General features: G+C 41.4%; 1 protein-coding gene across 3 annotated transcripts in view; it reads left to right on the forward strand.

Annotated features, from left to right (window-relative positions):
- CA5B (carbonic anhydrase 5B) overlaps positions 1–20,291 on the forward strand; it is a 137,639-nt gene that overhangs the window by 1,244 nt on the left and 116,104 nt on the right. For 2 of the 3 annotated variants that reach the window (XM_071212946.1, XM_058292083.2), the window contains exon 2: positions 11,425–11,618. In XM_071212946.1, the coding sequence (XP_071069047.1) occupies positions 11,486–11,618 (133 nt within the window). In that variant the 5' untranslated portion in view covers positions 11,425–11,485. Of the gene's footprint in view, positions 1–11,171; positions 11,619–20,291 lie in introns of those variants that run through there. The other variant, XM_058292082.2, reaches the window with a different exon arrangement.

Consider the following 20,291-nt stretch of genomic DNA (forward strand, 5'->3'; position numbering starts at 1 on the left):
GGGAATCTGTGTCTGTTGCATCATCTTGCTGCGTCAGCTCTTCATGTGTGTGGCACCACTCCTGGGCAGGCTGTACTTTCTTTCGCGCAGGGTGTCTCTTCTTGCAGGGCTTACTCCTTGCACGTGGGGTTCCCCTACACAGGGGACACACCTACATGGCATAGCACTCCTTGCACACATCAGCACGGCGCGTGGTCCAGCTCACCACACTGGTCAGGAGGCCCTGGGTTTGAACCCTGGACCTCCCATGTGGTAGGCAGATGCTCTATCAGTTGAGCCAAATCCGCTTCCCGGTGATTTATTTTATTATTCTCTCCTTACTTTTACAAGTTTGACATCTTCCTCCATAAAAAGCACAGGAGAAAAAAGCAGAATCAAATTCTAAATTGAGATGACCCGATATCTACCATTCTCTATTACTGCAGTTAGTTAAGTTCATGAGAGATAAACAAGGCACTCTTATCTGGTTTCCCGTGCTATCAAGGTAATCTCTTGAAACTTTATTAACTGTCTTTGAAATCCTGAGACTTTTGCTTCTCTTAGATAAGGTAATTCCTCATTTCCTCAGACATTTTGACATAAATGCTCCCTCCAGGAAACGTATTCCCCCACATGCACACAAAGTGATTTTAACTTTGCATTGAGAATTTCAAACACCTTTGGAGTGCTGCAGACATACTTAGGTGTCACTGGCCTCAAGACTCCAGGTAGGGAGTTAAGATGGAGGTGGGGAGCCCCAGGATTAATCATCTTCTTACCAGCCCCCTTGAATGTGGCCACCATGCCTCCCCACCTCCAAGAGTGTTAGTGTAATACTCTGGGTTCTGGGCTTCTAGTTTCTTGCCTATATCGCATAAAATAATTTAAGGACACGCCACAAGAGTTTATTAAGAAACAAGAAAAGTGGAAATGATAAGTACCCAACCTGAGACATGAGTTGCAGGCATGCTACAGGGTGAAAGATGCACATGTGGGGCCCCAGGTTAAGCCTTTCAAGACCTTTCCTCCTTTTTCCTAATGTTGGGGAGGGGCCACACCTGTTAGCCCTCGGGGTCACTGGGGAGGCCTGTTGTTTAGGGTTACCTAGGGCTTCCCCTTGACCCTGGAGAGTTCCAAATGGGACCTAGTGGCCAGGGTCTAGGTGGGGACTTCCTGGCTTTGTTTTTAGTAGCAGGGGGTTTCTGGGCGGGGTCTCATGGCGATGTTCTCTGCCGGGCACCAGCTCTGACTCGTCTTCCCTTTTCCCTATACTAACCTCCTTCACAAGGACATTGTGTTGTTGGCAATGAGATGCATACAGCAAAGGCCATGGCACAGGGCCCAAAGGCTGCCTTCTTACCCCTCTGTGCTTCACTTTACAATAATTATCTGTGCAGTTGGCTCGTTGATGACGAGTTAAAGAGTTACTCCCAGAGCTCTCAATTGTTTTTTAGTGAGGAGTGATATGAAATAACTATGCTTCCTGCTTTCCTTGGACACACGTAATAAGTTGTGATTTTCTCTCTTTTCAGTTTTATTTGGTTTACGTGTAATCTCCTTAGGTTTATAGGATATTAATAAAATAAATTGGCTTTATATTATTAAATCTTTAAGATGATGAAAACTCTAAGCGTTCCAACCCAACTCCTGAAGGGCACGAGTTGGTGAGGACACAAGACCAAATATCTCACCAGGCAGAGAATCTGACATAAGCTTTATTGGGACTTACAAACAGGAGAAACTCTTTGATGGTGGCTGATTAAAGAATGAATGAAGTTAGCACTCCACAAAGAGGTGAGAAAATGAGGGATGATATATAAGGGGCTTCAGAACAAGGACATTCCATAGGGTATGAGAACAGAATTCCTGGTAGGGTCATGTGAAGCATACACATGGGGTCTGGTGATGTTTTCATTGCTCGTAGAAAGGACTTAACCAAGGATGTTTACTGCTTTGGGAAGATTATAGTTTACGATAACCATCTATGCATTCTCTTCCCTCTGGGGAAGGTTGTTAACCTTTAATTTATGTCTCGGTCATGCAGGTGGCTACATGCTGAAGACTTGGGGAAGGGCCCTGCGTCCTCACAGTCCACTCCCATGTAGCAGCCTATGTTGACCGTAAGACAAGCATTGCATCCACATTGCACAGCAACAGTATAAAAGACAACAGCTAAAGTTGTTTTGTGTTTTTCAGTGACAACTGCAGTTCACCTGGCACAAAAACGGCCAATGGATAGAACCACCAGGGGGCGCCTTTACTCTATAGCTAGCCTTGATAGTAAAATTGTACATCACGGATTCCTTCTTGTCCTTCCATGCAGACACAGACCGTGCCATCTATGTTGACAGACTCAGCCATTAACCATCCTAAAGCATGTCCTAAAAAAGGCCTGGGCTTATTCACCTGTTCCCTTACAAGGGAAAATATATAATTACAAGTCTCATTGAAAGATGGTAGCTGAATCTCAGTCTTAATGAGGAGGTTTTTTTCCAAACTTGTTGATGGGTCATATTCTGCCATGCCAGCAAGGTGTTCTACACTGTCCAGTTTGGCCAGTAGCACTCGAGGATGGTAAGTCTGTGCGAACCCAACATTGGGTTCAATTGTGGACATGAGTTACTGCTGAAGCCCACTGTAGGAAGGCATTGGCTAGGGCACTGTGGGTGAAAAGAAAGATGTTTATAAAATAAGGGGCAGATCATGCTGGTCTAACAGTATATAAGCAACCTTTCCATTAGTAGATAACAAAGTAGTCCAGGACTTTCAAACTGGACTTGCTGACCAAGGTCTTTGGCAGGCTTTTTTCTGACCAGCCACTTTCCTTGTTTCTTATACTAACCTGCCTCTACTACCCCCTCAGAAAGTTCACACCCTTATTCTTAAGGGGGAGCTGAAGGGCAGGGGTCATTCTTCTGTAGCTGCTTCCTGCTGGTTAGGCTCAGTATCCCTGCCTGACGAGATGTGAAACTCTCTGGCTATTCTATTGAGGTGTGGAAAGGCGGGTCTGGCACCATGGTTGGAACTGGATGAAATTCCCACATGACTAATATCTTGTCCTGTAAGGTGTTGATTCTGAAAGAAAGAAACAAACTTATGTTAGAATTTTGAAGGTGTGTGGTCTTATTAAAAGGATAAAGAAGATGGTGGTATACAGTCCTAAAAAGGGGGCCAGCCATGACATACCGGACCATGGAAATGAGCCAGGTGCTTCCAGAGCTTACATCCTCCCAAAGCTGATGGGCTTGATCTTCTAAGTTTCAAATGCTATCTAGGAAACTGCCACCACCAGTTCCCACGGCAGTGGTTGTGCCTAGGACAGCTAGGAGAGGTATGAGGAGAGGAACTGCCCTAGACATAAACTTACAAGCACAATATAGGCAACAATAAGATAAACATATGGCAAGCAAAATAAAGACAATACTTAAGAGGGTCATATTTTTATCTTATAGGCACGTTCATTAATTACTTAGAAAATGAATTGTTTACAAAGACTTTTAACATGTTCAATATCCTTTTGCATATGATCTAGAATAAAATAGATACTATATTCTTCAGGTGTATAGGTACAGCACTTAATACTCATCAATGTACAAGTTTCTCTTTGAGTTCTAGTTGATAGGTCTAAGCTACAGGTTTGCAATACCATACATTTTGTCTCTCCTTGGGAGCAGGCCATAATGCCAATTGTGTCTGTTTAGGTTATACTCATATTACTCTGGTAATTATTGCTTCACTTGGTACATCCTTCACACAGCCAGCATGCTGCAGCACCATTAGCCCTTGGAGAAAAGCTCTACTGTTTCACTGGCCTGGTGCATAGCACCCTTTGGCACTATGAAACAGAGCCACTTTGGAGGTAATATCCATTGTAAATCTGGCCATATCGAGCCATCATTGGCTGCTGCAGGAGTCTGAAACTGCAGGGAACTTTCCATTCACTTCAGGAGTCATGTCCAGAGATATGGTAGATACTTTGATTGTTTTAGGGGTTGTAGTGACCAACCTAGCCAATAACTCAAATTAACAGGTAATATGTAGCATACTGGGGGCATAGTTTGAGTGCACAGGAGAGTTTAACAATACAGAAGTCTGTCTCTTTAAATTTTTATATATTTTAAAAATAGCTCGAAAGCCATTTATAACATATTAAATGGACTTAACTATTTTCAGTCTTTTACTTTTTACTTCTATACCTTTACCATGATTAAATTAAATAACAGGTATTTTACTTTAGCAGTATAAGAAAAACTACTTTCTCCATTATTTTATGAAAACATAAGATTCTCAAAGGAATCAAGATTATCTTCTCCCTACCACCACTTTAATATGGAGATTGAGGTAGCCTCTGACAGGTTTTTCTGTTATGAAATAACTTTTTGTTATCAATATCAATTTAGGTTTCTAATTAATAGCGGCTTCCTGGAATTCACCTTTTAAGTACTTCAGTTTTAACAATGCTTTTTATAAATTTCTTATAATTAACCATAAATTATTAATACTTTTTGTTATTAGTAGTAACTTCTAGATTTCTACTTAATAATGATTTCTCAGAATCACTTATATTATAATCTTTCAGTTTAGAAAATGCTTGAACAAACTGCCCATAGCTATCCATAACCACATAGATTATAGTTACTTCATCTCAAGCCAAATTTCACCTTTACAAAACACATTCCCTTACTTAGTGCTACCTGCTACAATACCTTCTACAACTTTCTATTTTCATTCAAGCCTCTTCTTACATATTTCCACCGTGATTTTATGAAAACCAGCCATCTTATCTTAGGAAAAAACACATTCCCTTAAACAAACTTACCAAATTTTATTCAGCATTGACTATGAATTCACTTCCATAAACCTTTTACTTCTTTCTATATCTATTTAAATCTCATATCCTGCATTCTCTTCTGTGAAGAAAAAAAAACTATTCATTTCAATTTAGGCAAAAACAATTTTAAAAATAGTTTTGTAATTGATTAGCCAAAAACTTAAAAGTTTCAACATCTTAAAGATTTAATACATATAATACTCATTTATTTTATTAGTATCCTATAAACCTAGGGAGATTACAGCCAAGCTAAATAAAACTGAAACTGTTATAATTCATGCAAGAAATGTTCTTTTTTCTTCCTTCCTCCATGGGAGGCTAAAACCTTAATTTTCTTTAATAAAATTCTAAAAGTGTGAATAACCTTGAAAGCATACTGACTGCCAGGTTCTGGAATAATGACAATTGCTTAATTTGTTTAATCATAATTTAGAAAAATCTTTCCATTAGCTTTCAAGGACTTTTTCTTTACTTACTGAAATTTGGCCATTGGATTATTACTGTCATCTGAAAAACTGTTAAAATTTAATTGAGAAATTAAAGGACAGACTATACAAAACTAGGTTTCCTATATCCCCTCTGTCCCTATCATTGAATTCCCAGGACAGAATTCTAGGCTAAACTCACATTTCCCCTGTTTTCCAACAGGAGCTCATCCCCTTAGTCTCCTCAACTGGTTTTAATGAGTCACTGGAATTCAGTCAAGGGTAGGAGAAGACCCTGGGGCACGGTAGGCTGTAGAACGATTATGGGAGAACTCAGGATAAACTTTTTAGTTTCTTGCCTTTAAATAGTTTCTTTAATCAAATTTTATGTGACTTTTTTTTATCCTGTTTGGCTTCTCCAATTTGGTCTTCATAGTACTCTTTTACCTATTATAAGCACCCATTTAGTTTTTAGCAATTTAAATAGAGCTCTTTTAAGAATTTTCAATTGTTAATTTAATATTACCATCCGGAGGTATGAAAAAACTGACAAAACAGAAAAACACACAAAGAGTTGACACACCAACAGAAGCGTAAAACTCACTAATTTGACTCATAATTCTCACTCCTTTGGTATGGCTATGTCCAAGCTCTCATCATTTCACATCTCTGATTTTTACTGCTTTTAAGATCTACTCTGGAATCAGTGTTGCCTGTAATATGCAAGCTCATTCTTGGAAACACTTTTATTAGTAACCAGCAACCAGATAGGAATACTTGAGCATTATAAATGTAGTTAAGCACTAATTTAGCAGTTTAGCACTGGGCCGAGAATCCGACATAAGCTTTATTGGGACTTACAAACAGGAGAGACTCTTTGATGGCATGAAAAATGGATGAAATTAGCATTCCACAAAGAGATGAGAAAATAAGGGGTGATATATAAGGGGTTTCAGAACAAGGACATTCTATAGCGTATGAGAACAGAATCCCTGCTAGGGTCACATGTAGCATACACATGGGGTCCGGTGATGTTTTCACTACGTTCCTAGGATGGACGTTTACCAAGGATGTGTACTGCTTTGGGAATGTTATAGTTTATGATAACCATCTATGCATTCTCTCCCCTCTGGAGAGGGTTGTTAACCTTTAACTTATGTCTAGGTCATGCAGGTGGCTACATGCTAAAGACTTGGGGCAGGGCCCTGGTTCCCCACAGTAAGTTTATGTTTAATAAAATATAGATCTGTCCTAAAGTAAAATGACTGTTTTTCACAAAACAGAATGAAGAATATAAGACAAAACTTGGGAAACAGACTTGGCCCAGTGGTTAGGGCGTCCGTCTACCACATGGGAGGTCCGTGGTTCAAACCCCGGGCCTCCTTGACCCGTGTGGAGCTGGCCCATGTGCAGTGCTGATGCACGCAAGGAGTGCCCTGCCACGCAGGGGTGTCCCCCGTGTAGGGGAGCCCCACGTGCAAGGAGTGCGCCTGTAAGGAGAGCTGCCCAGCGCAAAATAAAGTACAGCCTGCCCAGGAATGGCGCCACCCACACTTCCCGTGCTGCTGACGACAACAGAAGCGGACAAAGAAACAAGACTCAGCAAACAGACACAGAGAACAGACAACGGGGGGGGGGGGGGGGGGGGAATTAAATAAATAAATAAATCTTTTTTTAAAAAAGATAAATTAAAAAAAATATATATAAGACAAAACTTAAATAGAGAAAAGTAAATTTCATTGATTGTTAACTGTAATTTAATAAGCTTTTTTAAAGGTAAAAGTAACTTATGGTTATAGGAAGTTTGCAAAAGCATTTTCTAAACTAAAATATTTAAATAGATAATTCCAGGAAGCCATTATTAATTATAAACCTAAATTGATATTGATAACAAAAAGTAACTTCATAACAGGAAAACCTGTCAGAGGCCACCTCAATCTGCATTGCTGCAATCAGCTCAGCAATAGGTTGGCTCGAAGGGAAGGCAGTGCAGAACTTTATGAAATAAAGGACAGAAAGAAAGACACACTCACAGCTTCTGGAACTGAGAGCCTCGACCCTAGTTTCCACATCGTATTTATTGGAAACTACTGAGCAGCTGTTTGCTATCAGAACTGCAACATCATCTACAATAAGAGGGAACAACTGCAACAGCTACAATAGAACAGGTGCAACATTTACAATAAGGCTAAACTCTTTTTCCCACACTGCATATTACAGCGGTGGTAGAGGGAAGATAATCTTGGTTCCATTAGGAATCATAGGTTTTCATAAAATAATGGAGAAAGTGGTTTTTCCTATACTGCTAAAGTAAAATACCTGTTATTTATTGTAATCATGGTAAAAGTATAGAAGCAAAAAGTGAAAGACTAAAATAGTTAAGTCCATTTAATATGTTATAAACTGCTTTGGAAGTATTTTTAACGTATACAAAAATTAAAAGAGACAGACTTCAGTATTGCCTAACTCTCTTGTGCATTCAAACTATGCCCCCAATATGCTGCATATTGCCTGATAATTTGAGTTATTGTCTAGCTTGGTCACTACAACCCCTTGAACAATAAAAGTATCTACCATATCTCTGGACATGGCTCCTGATGCAGATAGAAACTATGTTTCTGTTTTGGACTCCTGTGGCAGCCAACAATGGCTTAATAGAACCAAATTTTATATCCAGAGTGGCTCTGTTTCGTAATGCAAAAGGGTGCTATGCACAGGCCAGTGGAACACTGGAGCTACCCTCCAAAGGCCAATAGTGCTACAGCATGTTGGCTGCATACCAAGTAAAGCAATAATTTCCAGAATAATATGACTAGAACTTAAACAAACACAATTGGTATATAACCTGTTCCCATGGAGAGACAGCATGTATGGTACTGCAAACTTAAAGCTTAAATCTATTAACTGCAGCTCAAAGATGAACTTGTGCATTGATTTAAGTGTTGTACCTATATGCCTGATGAAAAGAATAATATCTCTTCTATTGTAAATCATATGCAGAAGGATACTGAACCCTTTAAAAGTCTTGAAAAACTTAATTCATTTTCTAAGTTTATTTCTTCAAGAATCAATGCAAGGTATTAATCATGCAGGGATTTCATCCATGGTACCATACCCACTTTCCCTCAGCCTCAAGAGAATAGCCAGAGAGTTTTACATCTGATCAGGTAGGGAACACTGCGCCTAATCAGCAGGAAGCAGCTACAGAAGAATGACAGTTGCCCCTCAGCTCCCCCTTAAGAATAAGGGTGTAAACTCTCTGACAGGGAAGTTAAGCCAGGTTAGTGTAAGAACCAGGAAGGATGGCTGGTCAGAATAAAGCCTGCCAAAGACCCTAGTTACAAGGTCCAGTTTAAAAATCCTGGGCTCACAACAAGTCCTAGATAACTCCAAACAAAAAGGCCTCTTTATCTGTTCCCTAAAAACTAACAGGTGAAAATAAAAAGGCAACCATTTAGAACAGGAAGCTAAGGCCCTACCTATGTCACTGTGGACTTGTCTTATACCTAACTAGTTTTTAATGTTACCAAGAAAATTCAAAAGTATTTAGAAGGGGAAAATATATGATATTAGAAGCCTCCTCATAAGACTCCCGTACCTGATATTTTGTTATCTGCTAATGGAAATGTTGCTTGTATATTGTTAGATCAACATGATCTACCTTGAACAGTAAATCCTGCAAATTGGACAGTATGAAACACCTTGTTGGCATGTCAGAAAATGACCCATCGGCAAGTTTGGATCAAGACCTTCTCCTTTAAAAATGTTAACTGGTTTAACTCCCTCTCTTGGCCTTGGCAACATATCTTTATAGGTTTACTAGCTTTTGATGGCAGACTCTTAGTATTCTTTTGTGTTAAGTACTCATGTTGTGAAATGGGCTACTGCACAGGGATGGACTGGGGGGTCCAGTGAATCCCTGGCCCTGGCTCCTCCTCCCTAAGGGAAACTGCAGTATGCAGCCACCTGCATGCCCAGCAGGCAAGTTAAAATGGCAAAAACTCCTCACAGGAGAACAAGGTACAGGTGGTATCGTAGACTAATTTTTTCTGCTGTACAATTCCTTCCTACAGTAATATCACCAGACCATTTATGTGCTTCATGTGACACTATTGCCTCTCATTTTCCGACCTCTTTGTGGAGCGCTACTTTCCTTCTTCAGCCCGCCACTGCCAAAAACCCTCTCCTGTCTGTAAGTCCTAATAAATAAAGCTCGTGCCTGACATCTTGCTGAGTGCATCCTTTGGTCTTGCTGCCACCCCAACCCTTCAGGAGCCGGATTAGGTAAGTTCCTATTTCAGATCAGGCAGAATTTTGATGGTCCTTCAGAATTTATCGTTTGGTATATGAATGCCACCTCTTAAAGACAAGCATTTAAACATTTGAAAGTGGCAAAGATGATAAATTTTAGGCTGTATGTATGTTACCAGATTAGAACTGTATAACACAAAGAGTGAACCCTAATGTAAACTAAGGAATATAGTTGAAAATACAATAATAACAATAATGTTTCATCTCTTGTAACAAAGGTACCACACTAAAGCAAATTGTTAATAATAGGGAAAACTGTGTGTATGTGGGAGGTACATGGGAATCTTACTTTCCGTGCGATTTTTCTGTAAACCCACAATTGCTCTGATAAAAATATTTTAAAGAACAAGTTTTAAAAAATGTCTTAGAAAAACTATTTTTTAAACCCCACAAATGGATGATAGTGGCACATGGGAAAAGAAAGTACCTTTACTGTCCAGGAACCTTCGGCAGCATCTTCCCAGTTGTGGGTTCTTAGAATTGGAATCAACATCTCCTCCGTCATCCAGGAAGCCTCCTCTGGAGTCTGAGCTGACCTCCACTGAGCAGCGTGGGGTTAGGCACTGTGTCCCTACGAGATGCAGCTGTGACCCAGACTCTTGGTCCCTGCCCCCATGGGGCGCCGATGCTGGGAGGGATGGAGACATGAGGCACGTTCCTGACCAGAGGTGGAATTCAACTGCCATGAGCTCTGCGACAAAGAAGAGGGTGCTGAGCTCGTCTGGTGGGGGGGGGGGTCAGGGAGGGCCTTCAGGAGGTGACTTTGGAGTCACTGCCTGAAGGTAGGTAGGAGGCACAGAGGAGGGGAGAGTGGCCCAGCGGGGGAAAGAGCAGCTGCACAGGCCCAGGGCCCGCCAAGGGGCGTTGGGAGCTGGAAGAACTGAGGGGAGCGCGGCTGGTGAGCAGGAAGGGGCTGGGCAGGGGGGCGGGGCCAGGTCACCTGGCCTTGCAGCCGGGCCACGCTCTCAGGCGTCCAAATGGGGTCACCCGTCCGAAGTCATCTCTCGACTCTCACTAAGCCATTTGATAGACAGCTTTGGAGTGACGTGCAATCAAGGGGAGAAGTTTATCTTTCATGTCAAGAGTTGTTTGTTCAAGTGGCGCATTGATAGGAGGAGTTTTCAGACCCAAGTGGATGAGGCGAGTTTGGGGGCAGGGGGACAGGGACGAAGCGTCCTAAGTTAATAGCATGCCTTCAGAACACCGAGTCAAAGGCTTGGAGAGGGCTGTGTTCTGAGACGGTCACAGTAAACATGTCAGAAAGAAAGTCTTGAGTGCAGTTTCGAATGTATTTCCAGATGGAAACGACTTGATTTTTTCAGGATTAGTTTTCTCCATCTTTCCCATGTTTGAGGGACTTAGTGTTACACCTAAAACTGGCAGAGTCACAGATGATAGTTAAGTGCAGATTCCAGAACCGCCCCTGGCTAATTTGGCAGGATGTATCTAGTTTTTTTTTAAAGTACTGCAGAGCAGGATTATTGTTTTTATTCAGACAGCCTGGAGGGAGCTTTAGTCTTGGGTTTCTTCCTACAAGGAAACGCCATGCTGGACAATTCACTGAAATTGCAGGAATTAATTTTTTTAATTTATGAAACTACCGTAAACAGTCTTTTCATTCATGTGGATAAAGAAATTCATTCAGCCCTGAGGGAAAGGCAGAGCTCGTGACTCAGTCGTCCCAGCCCCTCCCCTGCACAGAGGAGACCAATGAAGTTGAGGGACAGGAGTGGATAAACTATCAGCTCTCCTTTGGGGTGACCTCCCCCAGGATCCGTACGGACATCTGACTGTTAAAGTCCTGCTTAGAAACGTCCACATTGTCTTAAATCTCCGTTGTCAACAGCTTTTCCTCCTCTGCCCTCTTTCTGCCGCTAGGCTGTCAGGCTCTTGCAATTATTTGGGGACCAATCAAGACGTCAAGCTAACGGGAGTGGTGATGAGTAGCCTGCGGGTCATTCGTCAGGTGTTTCCCTATGGATTGCTGCAGAGAAGGATCCAGATTCCCAGGCCCACGCCTGTCAGGCCCTGCAGCCTCTACACCTGCACCTACAAAACCCGGAACCGAGCCTGTGAGTACACCGCGTCCTTAAAGCCAGGGAGAAGGCTGCTTGCTTTCTAAGTCTCACGTGCGCCAAGTATTTGTCGAAGTGATGTCACTGGCATTCGGTGTGTGATTATAGGGCTTAAGAACTACTGATTGGGGAAACGCACTTGGCCCAATGGATAGGGCATCCGTCTACCACATGGGAGGTCCACGGTTCAAACCCCGGGCCTCCTTGACCCGTGTGGAGCTGGTCCATGCGCAGTGCTGATGCGCGCAAGGAGTGCCCTGCCACGCAGGGGTGTCTCCCATGCAGGGGAGCCCCACGAGCAAGGAGTGTACCCTAAGGAGAGCCGCCCAGCGCGAAAGAAAGTGCAGCCTGCCCAGGAGTGGCGCCGCACACACAGAGAGCTGACACAAGATGACGTAACAAAAAGAGACACAGATTCCCGTGCTGGTGATAAGGATAGAAGCGGTCACAGAAGAACACACAGCAAAGGGACACAGAGAGCAGACAACTGGGGGGTGGGGGGAGAGAGAAATAAATAAATAATCTTTTTTTAAAAAACTATGATTCTTTCCTTATCTGTCCTTTAAAATAAATGTGGAAAGTTCCAATTCCAAAATGTTGAAATGGTGGTGTGCAGAAACTGGGTAAGGGAGAGCTGCAAATAGTTTGGAACCTGTTCTTTATTATTTCTTTGTTGTTGTTTTTTTTTTTTGTACTGGAGATTGAACTTGGGACCTCGTACATGGGAAGCAGGCACTAAACCTCTTGAGCTACATCCCAGAGCCCTTTATGATTTCTTGTTAGCAGTTTTCTTAGTATTAAGGTTGGCCCACAGGTTGCCAGTGGTTTCTGTGCAGCTTACATTTCTGGAAGCTGCATACTGATGCTCACAAGCAATTGAGTAGCTTCACGCTTGGGAACTCTACCGACTGCAGTTACTTCCAGCCTAGCAGCTTGCAAGTGTGTGCTCTGCTCTAACGCGGAAGATCAGTCTGGCAGCAAACGGTCTCCCCTCCCCTCACACCTCCCATCTCGTTCCCCTTTCGACAAAGCAGTGACCGCCCCCACAGGCTCTCTCTGCCGCGGCTCTCCTGACACTTGGGCCGGGGGCTTCTCTACTGTGGGGACGCCGTCCTGGGCGTTGCCCTGGAGGACGTTGAGCAGCATCCGGGCCTGTCCCCTCCAGATGCCTCTAGCACTCCATCTCCCACGCCCACGGAGTTAGAGCAACCAAAACCTCTCCAGACACTGCAAGTGAGCCCTGGGGGCGACATCGCTCCTGTCGAGGACGACTGAGATGATGGGAGAGGGCAAGCCGCCTGTGTTTGTAAAGAGACAAGTCTAGGCAAATGGCTAAGTGCCGGGTTTAAAGAGGACTTTTTTATGTTTTACGCTATTTAAAAGGAATTGACCTGGAGTTTTCAAATGTCAGCTTCAAAGTTGTCCCTTTAGGCTTACGCTCTCAAACCCACATGCACAAAAGAAAAGAAACTCACAAGTAATGCTATCTAGTTACAAAAGTTCACCTTTCTTTTCCATAGAGAAAGTTGAAATTTACAGGTCTAAAATCCATTATGCTTATGTCTTTAGAATAGCTGGCTCCTCTTGCATTGACGAAAAACAGAAATGGTGACTTGGGGAAGTGGAAGTTTCATCTGAATAATTTTCAGCATTACATGGAATGTTTTGTTTTGTGAAGTACTTGGAAAAACAGGTTCCAGTTACCATTTTGTTTTCCTTTTGGCATAGCACACGGTCCCTAAGTATTTTCACCTAGAGGAATATTATGGTCATTGTTGCCCTGAACCCCTGAGCATGTTCTGTTCTAATATCCACAATTCTCACCTTCTTAATAGTAAAGACAGTTCCCACTGATTGTGGGAAGTGAATGCCTTCAAGGAAGGCCCAGTGTCCTCTAAGGAGTACAGTTCCTAAGATTGTTGAGGATTAGAAAAGATAACATGGAAAGTTCTTAGCTAGTGTTTGACACAGTGAGGACTCAGGTTTGGCAGCTACTTCTACTAACACTGTTATAGAGGACTTCCGGCAAGATGGTGGCTGAGTGAGCTTGCCTTGCCGTCGCTCCTGGGAAGAGGCAGCTGGGCACCGCTGGAGGTTCTCCGGGACCAGGCTTTTTCAGGATTTTTTCAGGGCAGGAAGTGTCTGGACATCGATTTGGTGGGAAGGTAACGGAAAGGACTGGTCTATAAGATATAATTTGGGACTTTTCAGGAGGGGGAGGCAAGATGGCGGCTGAGTGAACTTCCCGGTTACTAGCTCCTGGGGGGAATCGGCTGGGAGGCGTCGGAGACTCTTTGGGACCGGCTGTTTCGGGATTTTTCCTGGTCCGGAGGTGTCTGGACATCGATTTGGAGGGAAGGTAACAGAGAGGATCCATCTGTGAAATATACACGGAGATCCCAGCTACGTGTGGAGGACTCCCTCCTTGGGTAGGCGGAGCTGAGGCAGCTAGCACCGCGGCGGGTGGCGGGCGGGAGAGCCGAGCCGCGCTGTGCCGCGGCGGGCGGCGGGCGAAGGAGACAAGCCCAGCCGAGCCTAGCCGTGCCGCGGCGGGCAGGAGAGCCGAGCCGTGCTGCGCCGCGGCGGCGGGGGGTGGGCGGGGAAGCCGAGTCCGGCCGAGCCCGGCTGAGCCGCAGCGGGCGGGGGGGGGCCGAGCCCAGCTGAGCCCAGCCGAGCCTGGCGGGGGGGGGGGGGGTTTCTGTTCTTTGTTTTTTTTATTTTTTTTATTTTTTTTTTTAATTTTTATTTTTTGTTGTTGTTGTTCTTGTTGTTCTTTTTTTTTTTTTTTTCAATCCTCTCTTTCTTGTCCCCAATATTCTTCTTATACTATTTTACCTTAACAATACAATAGGTCCTACAGGAAATACCTCACATTTGCTGGGTTTCCTCACCCTCCACTGCCTCATTTCTCTGTGAATAGATTTAGCCTATCTACACTATCCCCTTTCCCCTACAACTTGATATCCTCCACCATCTGCTATCTCTCCTATATTTCATCTCCCTTTCTTTGATCCACAAAGTGTCTAACTCTTAATTTCTAATACCTTTGTTTAGTTTTCCATTTGGTATTCGTCCCTGAAACTATTACCTTTCTTTTCTCTTTCCCTCTCTCACGAAAACAATAGCCTCTTAGTACGTACCACATTCCTCCCATATTCAGTCGTCTACCTCATTATAGGTACTTTCCTACTACTATAACTCTACACAATTTACATGATCTAACCTCCATCCTCCCAGAACTCATATTGTTGCTTTGTAAACATATATCACCAATACTACTTCACACTTTTTCCTCCCTTACACAATTGACTTTCCCCAGCACTAATACTTTCCTTTAAAGTGAGCTTAACTAGCAATAAGAAATTGGAATAAGAAGAACAAAGTGACAAAGAGAAGATATAACACTTACGCAAAAACAACAGCTAATTAATCTCCAAGACTAGACAAAGAAGCTAAGGAACTGATTAAACCCGTCAAGAAAAAATGTTGACAAGACAGCAACAAAAATCTACAAACCAAACCAGTAATCAGGAAAACATGGCTGAATCCAATCAACAAACTGAAAATCAGGAAGGGGGGCAGGACTTCGCACAAGCAATGAAAGATCTCAGAACATTTATCACCGACAAATTTGATGAAGTAATGAAAGAGGTTAACAGCGTGAAGACAACACTTGGAGGGGAAATTGCAGACATGCGTAAAAAAATAACAGATATGATGGAAATGAACACCACAATTCAAGAAATCAAAAATACACTTGCAGCAAATATCAGCAGACTAGAAGAGGCAGAGCAGAGAATTAGTGATGTGGAAGACAGTGCATTGGAAATCAAACAGATAGTAGAAGTGGTCAATAAAAAGGTAGAAAAAATCCAGATAGGACTTAGGGACCTGAATGATAACGCAAAACGCTCAAACATACGTATTATAGGCATTCCAGAAGGAGAAGAGAAGGGAAAGGGGTCAGAAGGAGTGTTGCAGGAAATAATGAATGAAAACTTCCCAAATCTACTGAAAGAGACAGATGTACATATCCAAGAAGCACAGCGCACTCCACTGGTCATAAACCCCAACAGGCCCACCCCAAGACATATACTTGTCAAATTATCCAATGCTCAAGACAAAGAAAAAATTCTAAAAGCAGCAAGAGAAAAGAAAACCATCACATACAAGGGAAACTCCATAAGATTAAGTGCTGATTTCTCATCTGAAACGATGGAGGCAAGAAGGCAGTGGTATGATATAGTCAAGGTACTAAAGGAAAAAAATCTCCAACCAAGAATACTCTATCCAGCTAAACTAGCATTCAAAAATGATGGAGAGTTCAAAATATTCACAGATAAACAGAAACTGAAAGAGTATATCAACAAGAAACCTCCCCTTCAAGAAATTCTTAAGGGAATTCTGCAGGAAGAAAGGAAAAAACAGGACAGTCAGAGATGGAGGAGAGTGTAAAAGCAACAAGAAAGACAAAAATAGAAGGGGAAAATAAAATAATACAAACAAAATATAACAAACACAAATCCAACCAAAATATGGCTACCATAAATAACTCTCTAAACGTAATAACACTGAATGTCAACGGATTAAACTCACCTATCAAAAGATTCAGACTGGGACACTGGATAAGGAAATACGACCCATCTATATGCTGCCTACAAGAGACACATCTTAGACCCAGAGACTCATGGAGGTTGAAAGTGAATGGCTGGAAAACAATCATACAAGCAAACAACAACCAAAAAAAGGCAGGAGTAGCTATATTAATATCAGACAAAATAGACTTTAAATGCGAAACAATTGTGAGAGACAAAGAAGGATACTATATTTTAGTGAAAGGGACAATTTGTCAAGAAGATCGAACAATCATAAATATTTATGCTCCTAACAAGGGTGCCTCTAAATATGTGAGGCAAACGCTGGAAAAACTAAGTGAAAGAATAGATGCATCTACAATTATAGTGGGGGATTTTAATACACCACTATCAACTCTGGACAGAACATCTCAAAAGAGAATCACTAAAGAAACAAAACATTTGAACAGTATATTAGAAGAGCTGGATCTAATAGACATATATAGATCATTACACCCAAACACAGCAGGATATACATTTTTCTCAAGCGCACATGGAACATTCTCCAAGATTGACCATATGCTAGGCCACAAAGAAAGGCTTAATGAATTCAGAAAGATCGAAATCATACAAAACAATATCTCTGACCACAGTGGAGTCAAGCTGGAAATTTGCAAGGGACAGAGACCCAGACTTCACACGACAATTTGGAAATTAAACAGCACACTCTTAGAAAAACAGTGGGTCAAAGAGGAAATCTCAAAAGAAATCAATGACTACCTTGAAACAAATGATAATAATAACACAACATACCAAAATTTATGGGATGCAGCAAAAGCGGTACTGAGAGGGAAATTTATAGCCATAAATTCATATATCAAAAAAGAAGAAAGAGCAGAAATTGAAGAATTAACTGCACATTTGAAGGAATTAGAAAAACAACAACAAAGTAACCCAACAGGAAGAAGAAGGAAGGAAATAACAAAGATAAGAGCAGAACTAAATGAAATAGAAAATAAGAAAGCACTTGAAAAAATAAACAAGACCAAGAGCTGGTTTTTTGAGAAGATCAACAAAATTGACAAACCTTTAGCGAGACTAACAAAAAAAAAAAAGAGAAAAGATGCAAATACACAAAATAAGAAATGAGAAAGGTGATATCACCACTGACCCCACAGAAATAAAGACTATCATAAGAGGATACTTTGAAAAACTATATTCCAACAAAAATGACAATTTAGAGGAAATGGACAAATTCCTAGAAATACATAAGCAGCCCATACTGACGAAAGAAGAAATTGATGATCTTAACAAACCAATCACAAGCAAAGAGATAGAATCAGTCATTAAAAATCTCCCAACTAAGAAGAGCCCAGGGCCAGACGGCTTCACAGGTGAATTCTACAAAACATTCCGGAAAGAACTAACACCAATCCTGTTGAAACTATTCCAAAAAATCGAAACAGAAGGAACACTGCCTAATTCCTTCTATGATGCCAACATTACCCTAGTACCAAAGCCAAACAAAGACACCACAAGAAAGGAAAATTACAGACCAATTTCTCTAATGAACCTAGACGCAAAAATACTTAACAAAATACTTGCTAATCGTATTCAACAACACATTAAACGAATTATACACCATGACCAAGTGGGATTTATCCCAGGTATGCAAGGATGGTTCAACATAAGAAAATCAATCAATGTAATACACCATATAAACAGATTGAGAGAAAAAAACCACATGATTATATCTATAGATGCAGAAAAGGCATTTGACAAAATACAGCACCCCTTCCTGATAAAAACACTCCAAAAGATCGGAATACAAGGAAACTTTTTGAACATGATAAAGAGTATATATGAAAAACCTAAAGCCAACATTGTTTACAATGGCGAAGTCCTGAAATCCTTCCCTCTAAAATCAGGAACAAGACAAGGATGCCCATTGTCTCCACTCCTATTTAACATTGTCTTGGAAGTACTGGCTCGAGCACTGAGACAAGAACCAGATATAAAAGGCATTCAAATTGGAAGGGAAGAAGTCAAAATTTCATTATTTGCAGATGACATGATCCTATATATAGAAAACCCTGAGAGATCTTCAACAAAGCTCCTAGAACTCATAAATGAGTTTAGCAAAGTCGCAGGTTATAAGATCAATGCGCAAAAATCAGTAGCATTTCTATACACCAATAATGAGCAAGATCAGGAGGAAATCAAGAAACAAATACCATTCACAATAGTAAATAAAAAAATCAAATACTTAGGAATAAATTTAACTAAAGAGGTAAAAAACTTATACATCGAGAACTATACAAGATTGTTCAAGGAAATCAAAGAAGACCTAAATAAATGGAAGAATATTCCCTGTTCATGGATAGGAAGACTAAATATTATTAAGATGTCTATCCTACCAAAACTGATCTACACATTCAATGCAATCCCAGTAAAAATCAACACAGCCTTCTTTAAGGAACTAGAAAAACTAACTATGAAATTTATTTGGAATAAAAAGAGGCCCCGAATAGCCAAAGACATATTGAAAAAGAAAAACGAAATAGGAGGAATCACACTTCCTGACTTCAAAACATACTACAAAGCTACAGTAGTGAAAACAGCATGGTACTGGCATAAGGAGAGACGCACAGACCAATGGAATCGAATTGAAAGTTCAGATATAGAACCTCATGTATATAGCCATATAATATTCGATAAAGCCACCAAACCCTCTCAACTGGGAGAGAATGGCCTATTCAACAAATGGTGCCTGGAGAACTGGATAGCCATATGTAGAAGAATGAAAGAGGATTACCATCTCACACCTTATACAAAGATCAACTCTAGATGGATCAAAGACCTAAATATAAGAGCCAAGACCATAAAGACCTTAGAAAGCAGTGTAGGGAAACATCTACAGGACCTTGTAATAGGAAATGGCTTCATGAATATCACACCAAAAGCACGAGCAGCAAAAGAACAAATAGATAAATGGGACTACCTCAAAATTAAAGCCTTCTGCACCTCAAAGGAGTTTGTCAAGAAAGTAAAAAGGGAACCCACACAATGGGAGAAAATATTTGGCAACCATATATCTGATAAGAGACTTATAACTTGCATATATAAAGAACCCATATATCTCGAAAACAAAAAGATAAACAACCCATTTAAAAAATGGGAAAAAGATTTAAACAGACACTTCTCCAAAGAAGAAATACAAATGGCTAAAAAGCACATGAAAAAATGCTCCAAATCCCTAGCTATCAGGGAAATGCAAATCAAAACTACAATGAGATACCATCTTACTCCCATAAGATTGGCAGCCATGAAAAAAACAGTAGAATACAAATGCTGGAGAGGATGTGAAGAAAGGGGAACACTCATCCATTGCTGGTGGGAATGCAGAAGGATCCAACCATTCTGGAGGACAGTTTGGCAGTTTCTCAAAAAATTATCCATAGATTTGCCATATGACCCAGCAATACCACTGCTGGGTATATACCCATCAGATCTGAAAACAAGGACACAAACCGATATATGTACACCAATGTTCATAGCAGCATTGTTCACCATCGCCAAAAGTTGGAATCAATCCAAAAGTCCATCAGCAGATGAGTGGATCAATAAAATGTGGTATATACACACAATGGAATACTACTCAGCTGTAAGAACCAATACACTACAATCGCACGTGATAACATGGATGAACCTTGAGAATCTTATGTTAAGTGAAGCAACCCAGGCATTGAAGGACAAATACTATATGACCTCAATGATATGAAATAAGTTAACTGCCTCAGAGAGCTAGAGTCTGGAAAAGTGGCTTACTGGAAATCGGGGGGTGGAGGAAGGCTGTGAGTTAATGTCTGTAGGGGTGGAATCTGTGATGAGCTGGGGGTAAGTATGAGCACAAAGAAGGGACAAAATGGGGGCAAGGGGTTACCTTCGGGTGGGGTTTTCTGGGTTTGAGGGGGGCTGGGGATGGGAAGAGGGGTAATATGGTCCAAGAAATAGGTGGGAGGGAGGGGCAACATACAAACATGGGAGAGTGCCAGAAGTTCGTTGAGAACTAAATGTTGAGTAAAACGTATCAAAG

The sequence above is a fragment of the Dasypus novemcinctus genome, chromosome X (assembly GCF_030445035.2).
Source record: "Dasypus novemcinctus isolate mDasNov1 chromosome X, mDasNov1.1.hap2, whole genome shotgun sequence".
Taxonomy (NCBI): Eukaryota; Metazoa; Chordata; class Mammalia; order Cingulata; family Dasypodidae; genus Dasypus; species Dasypus novemcinctus.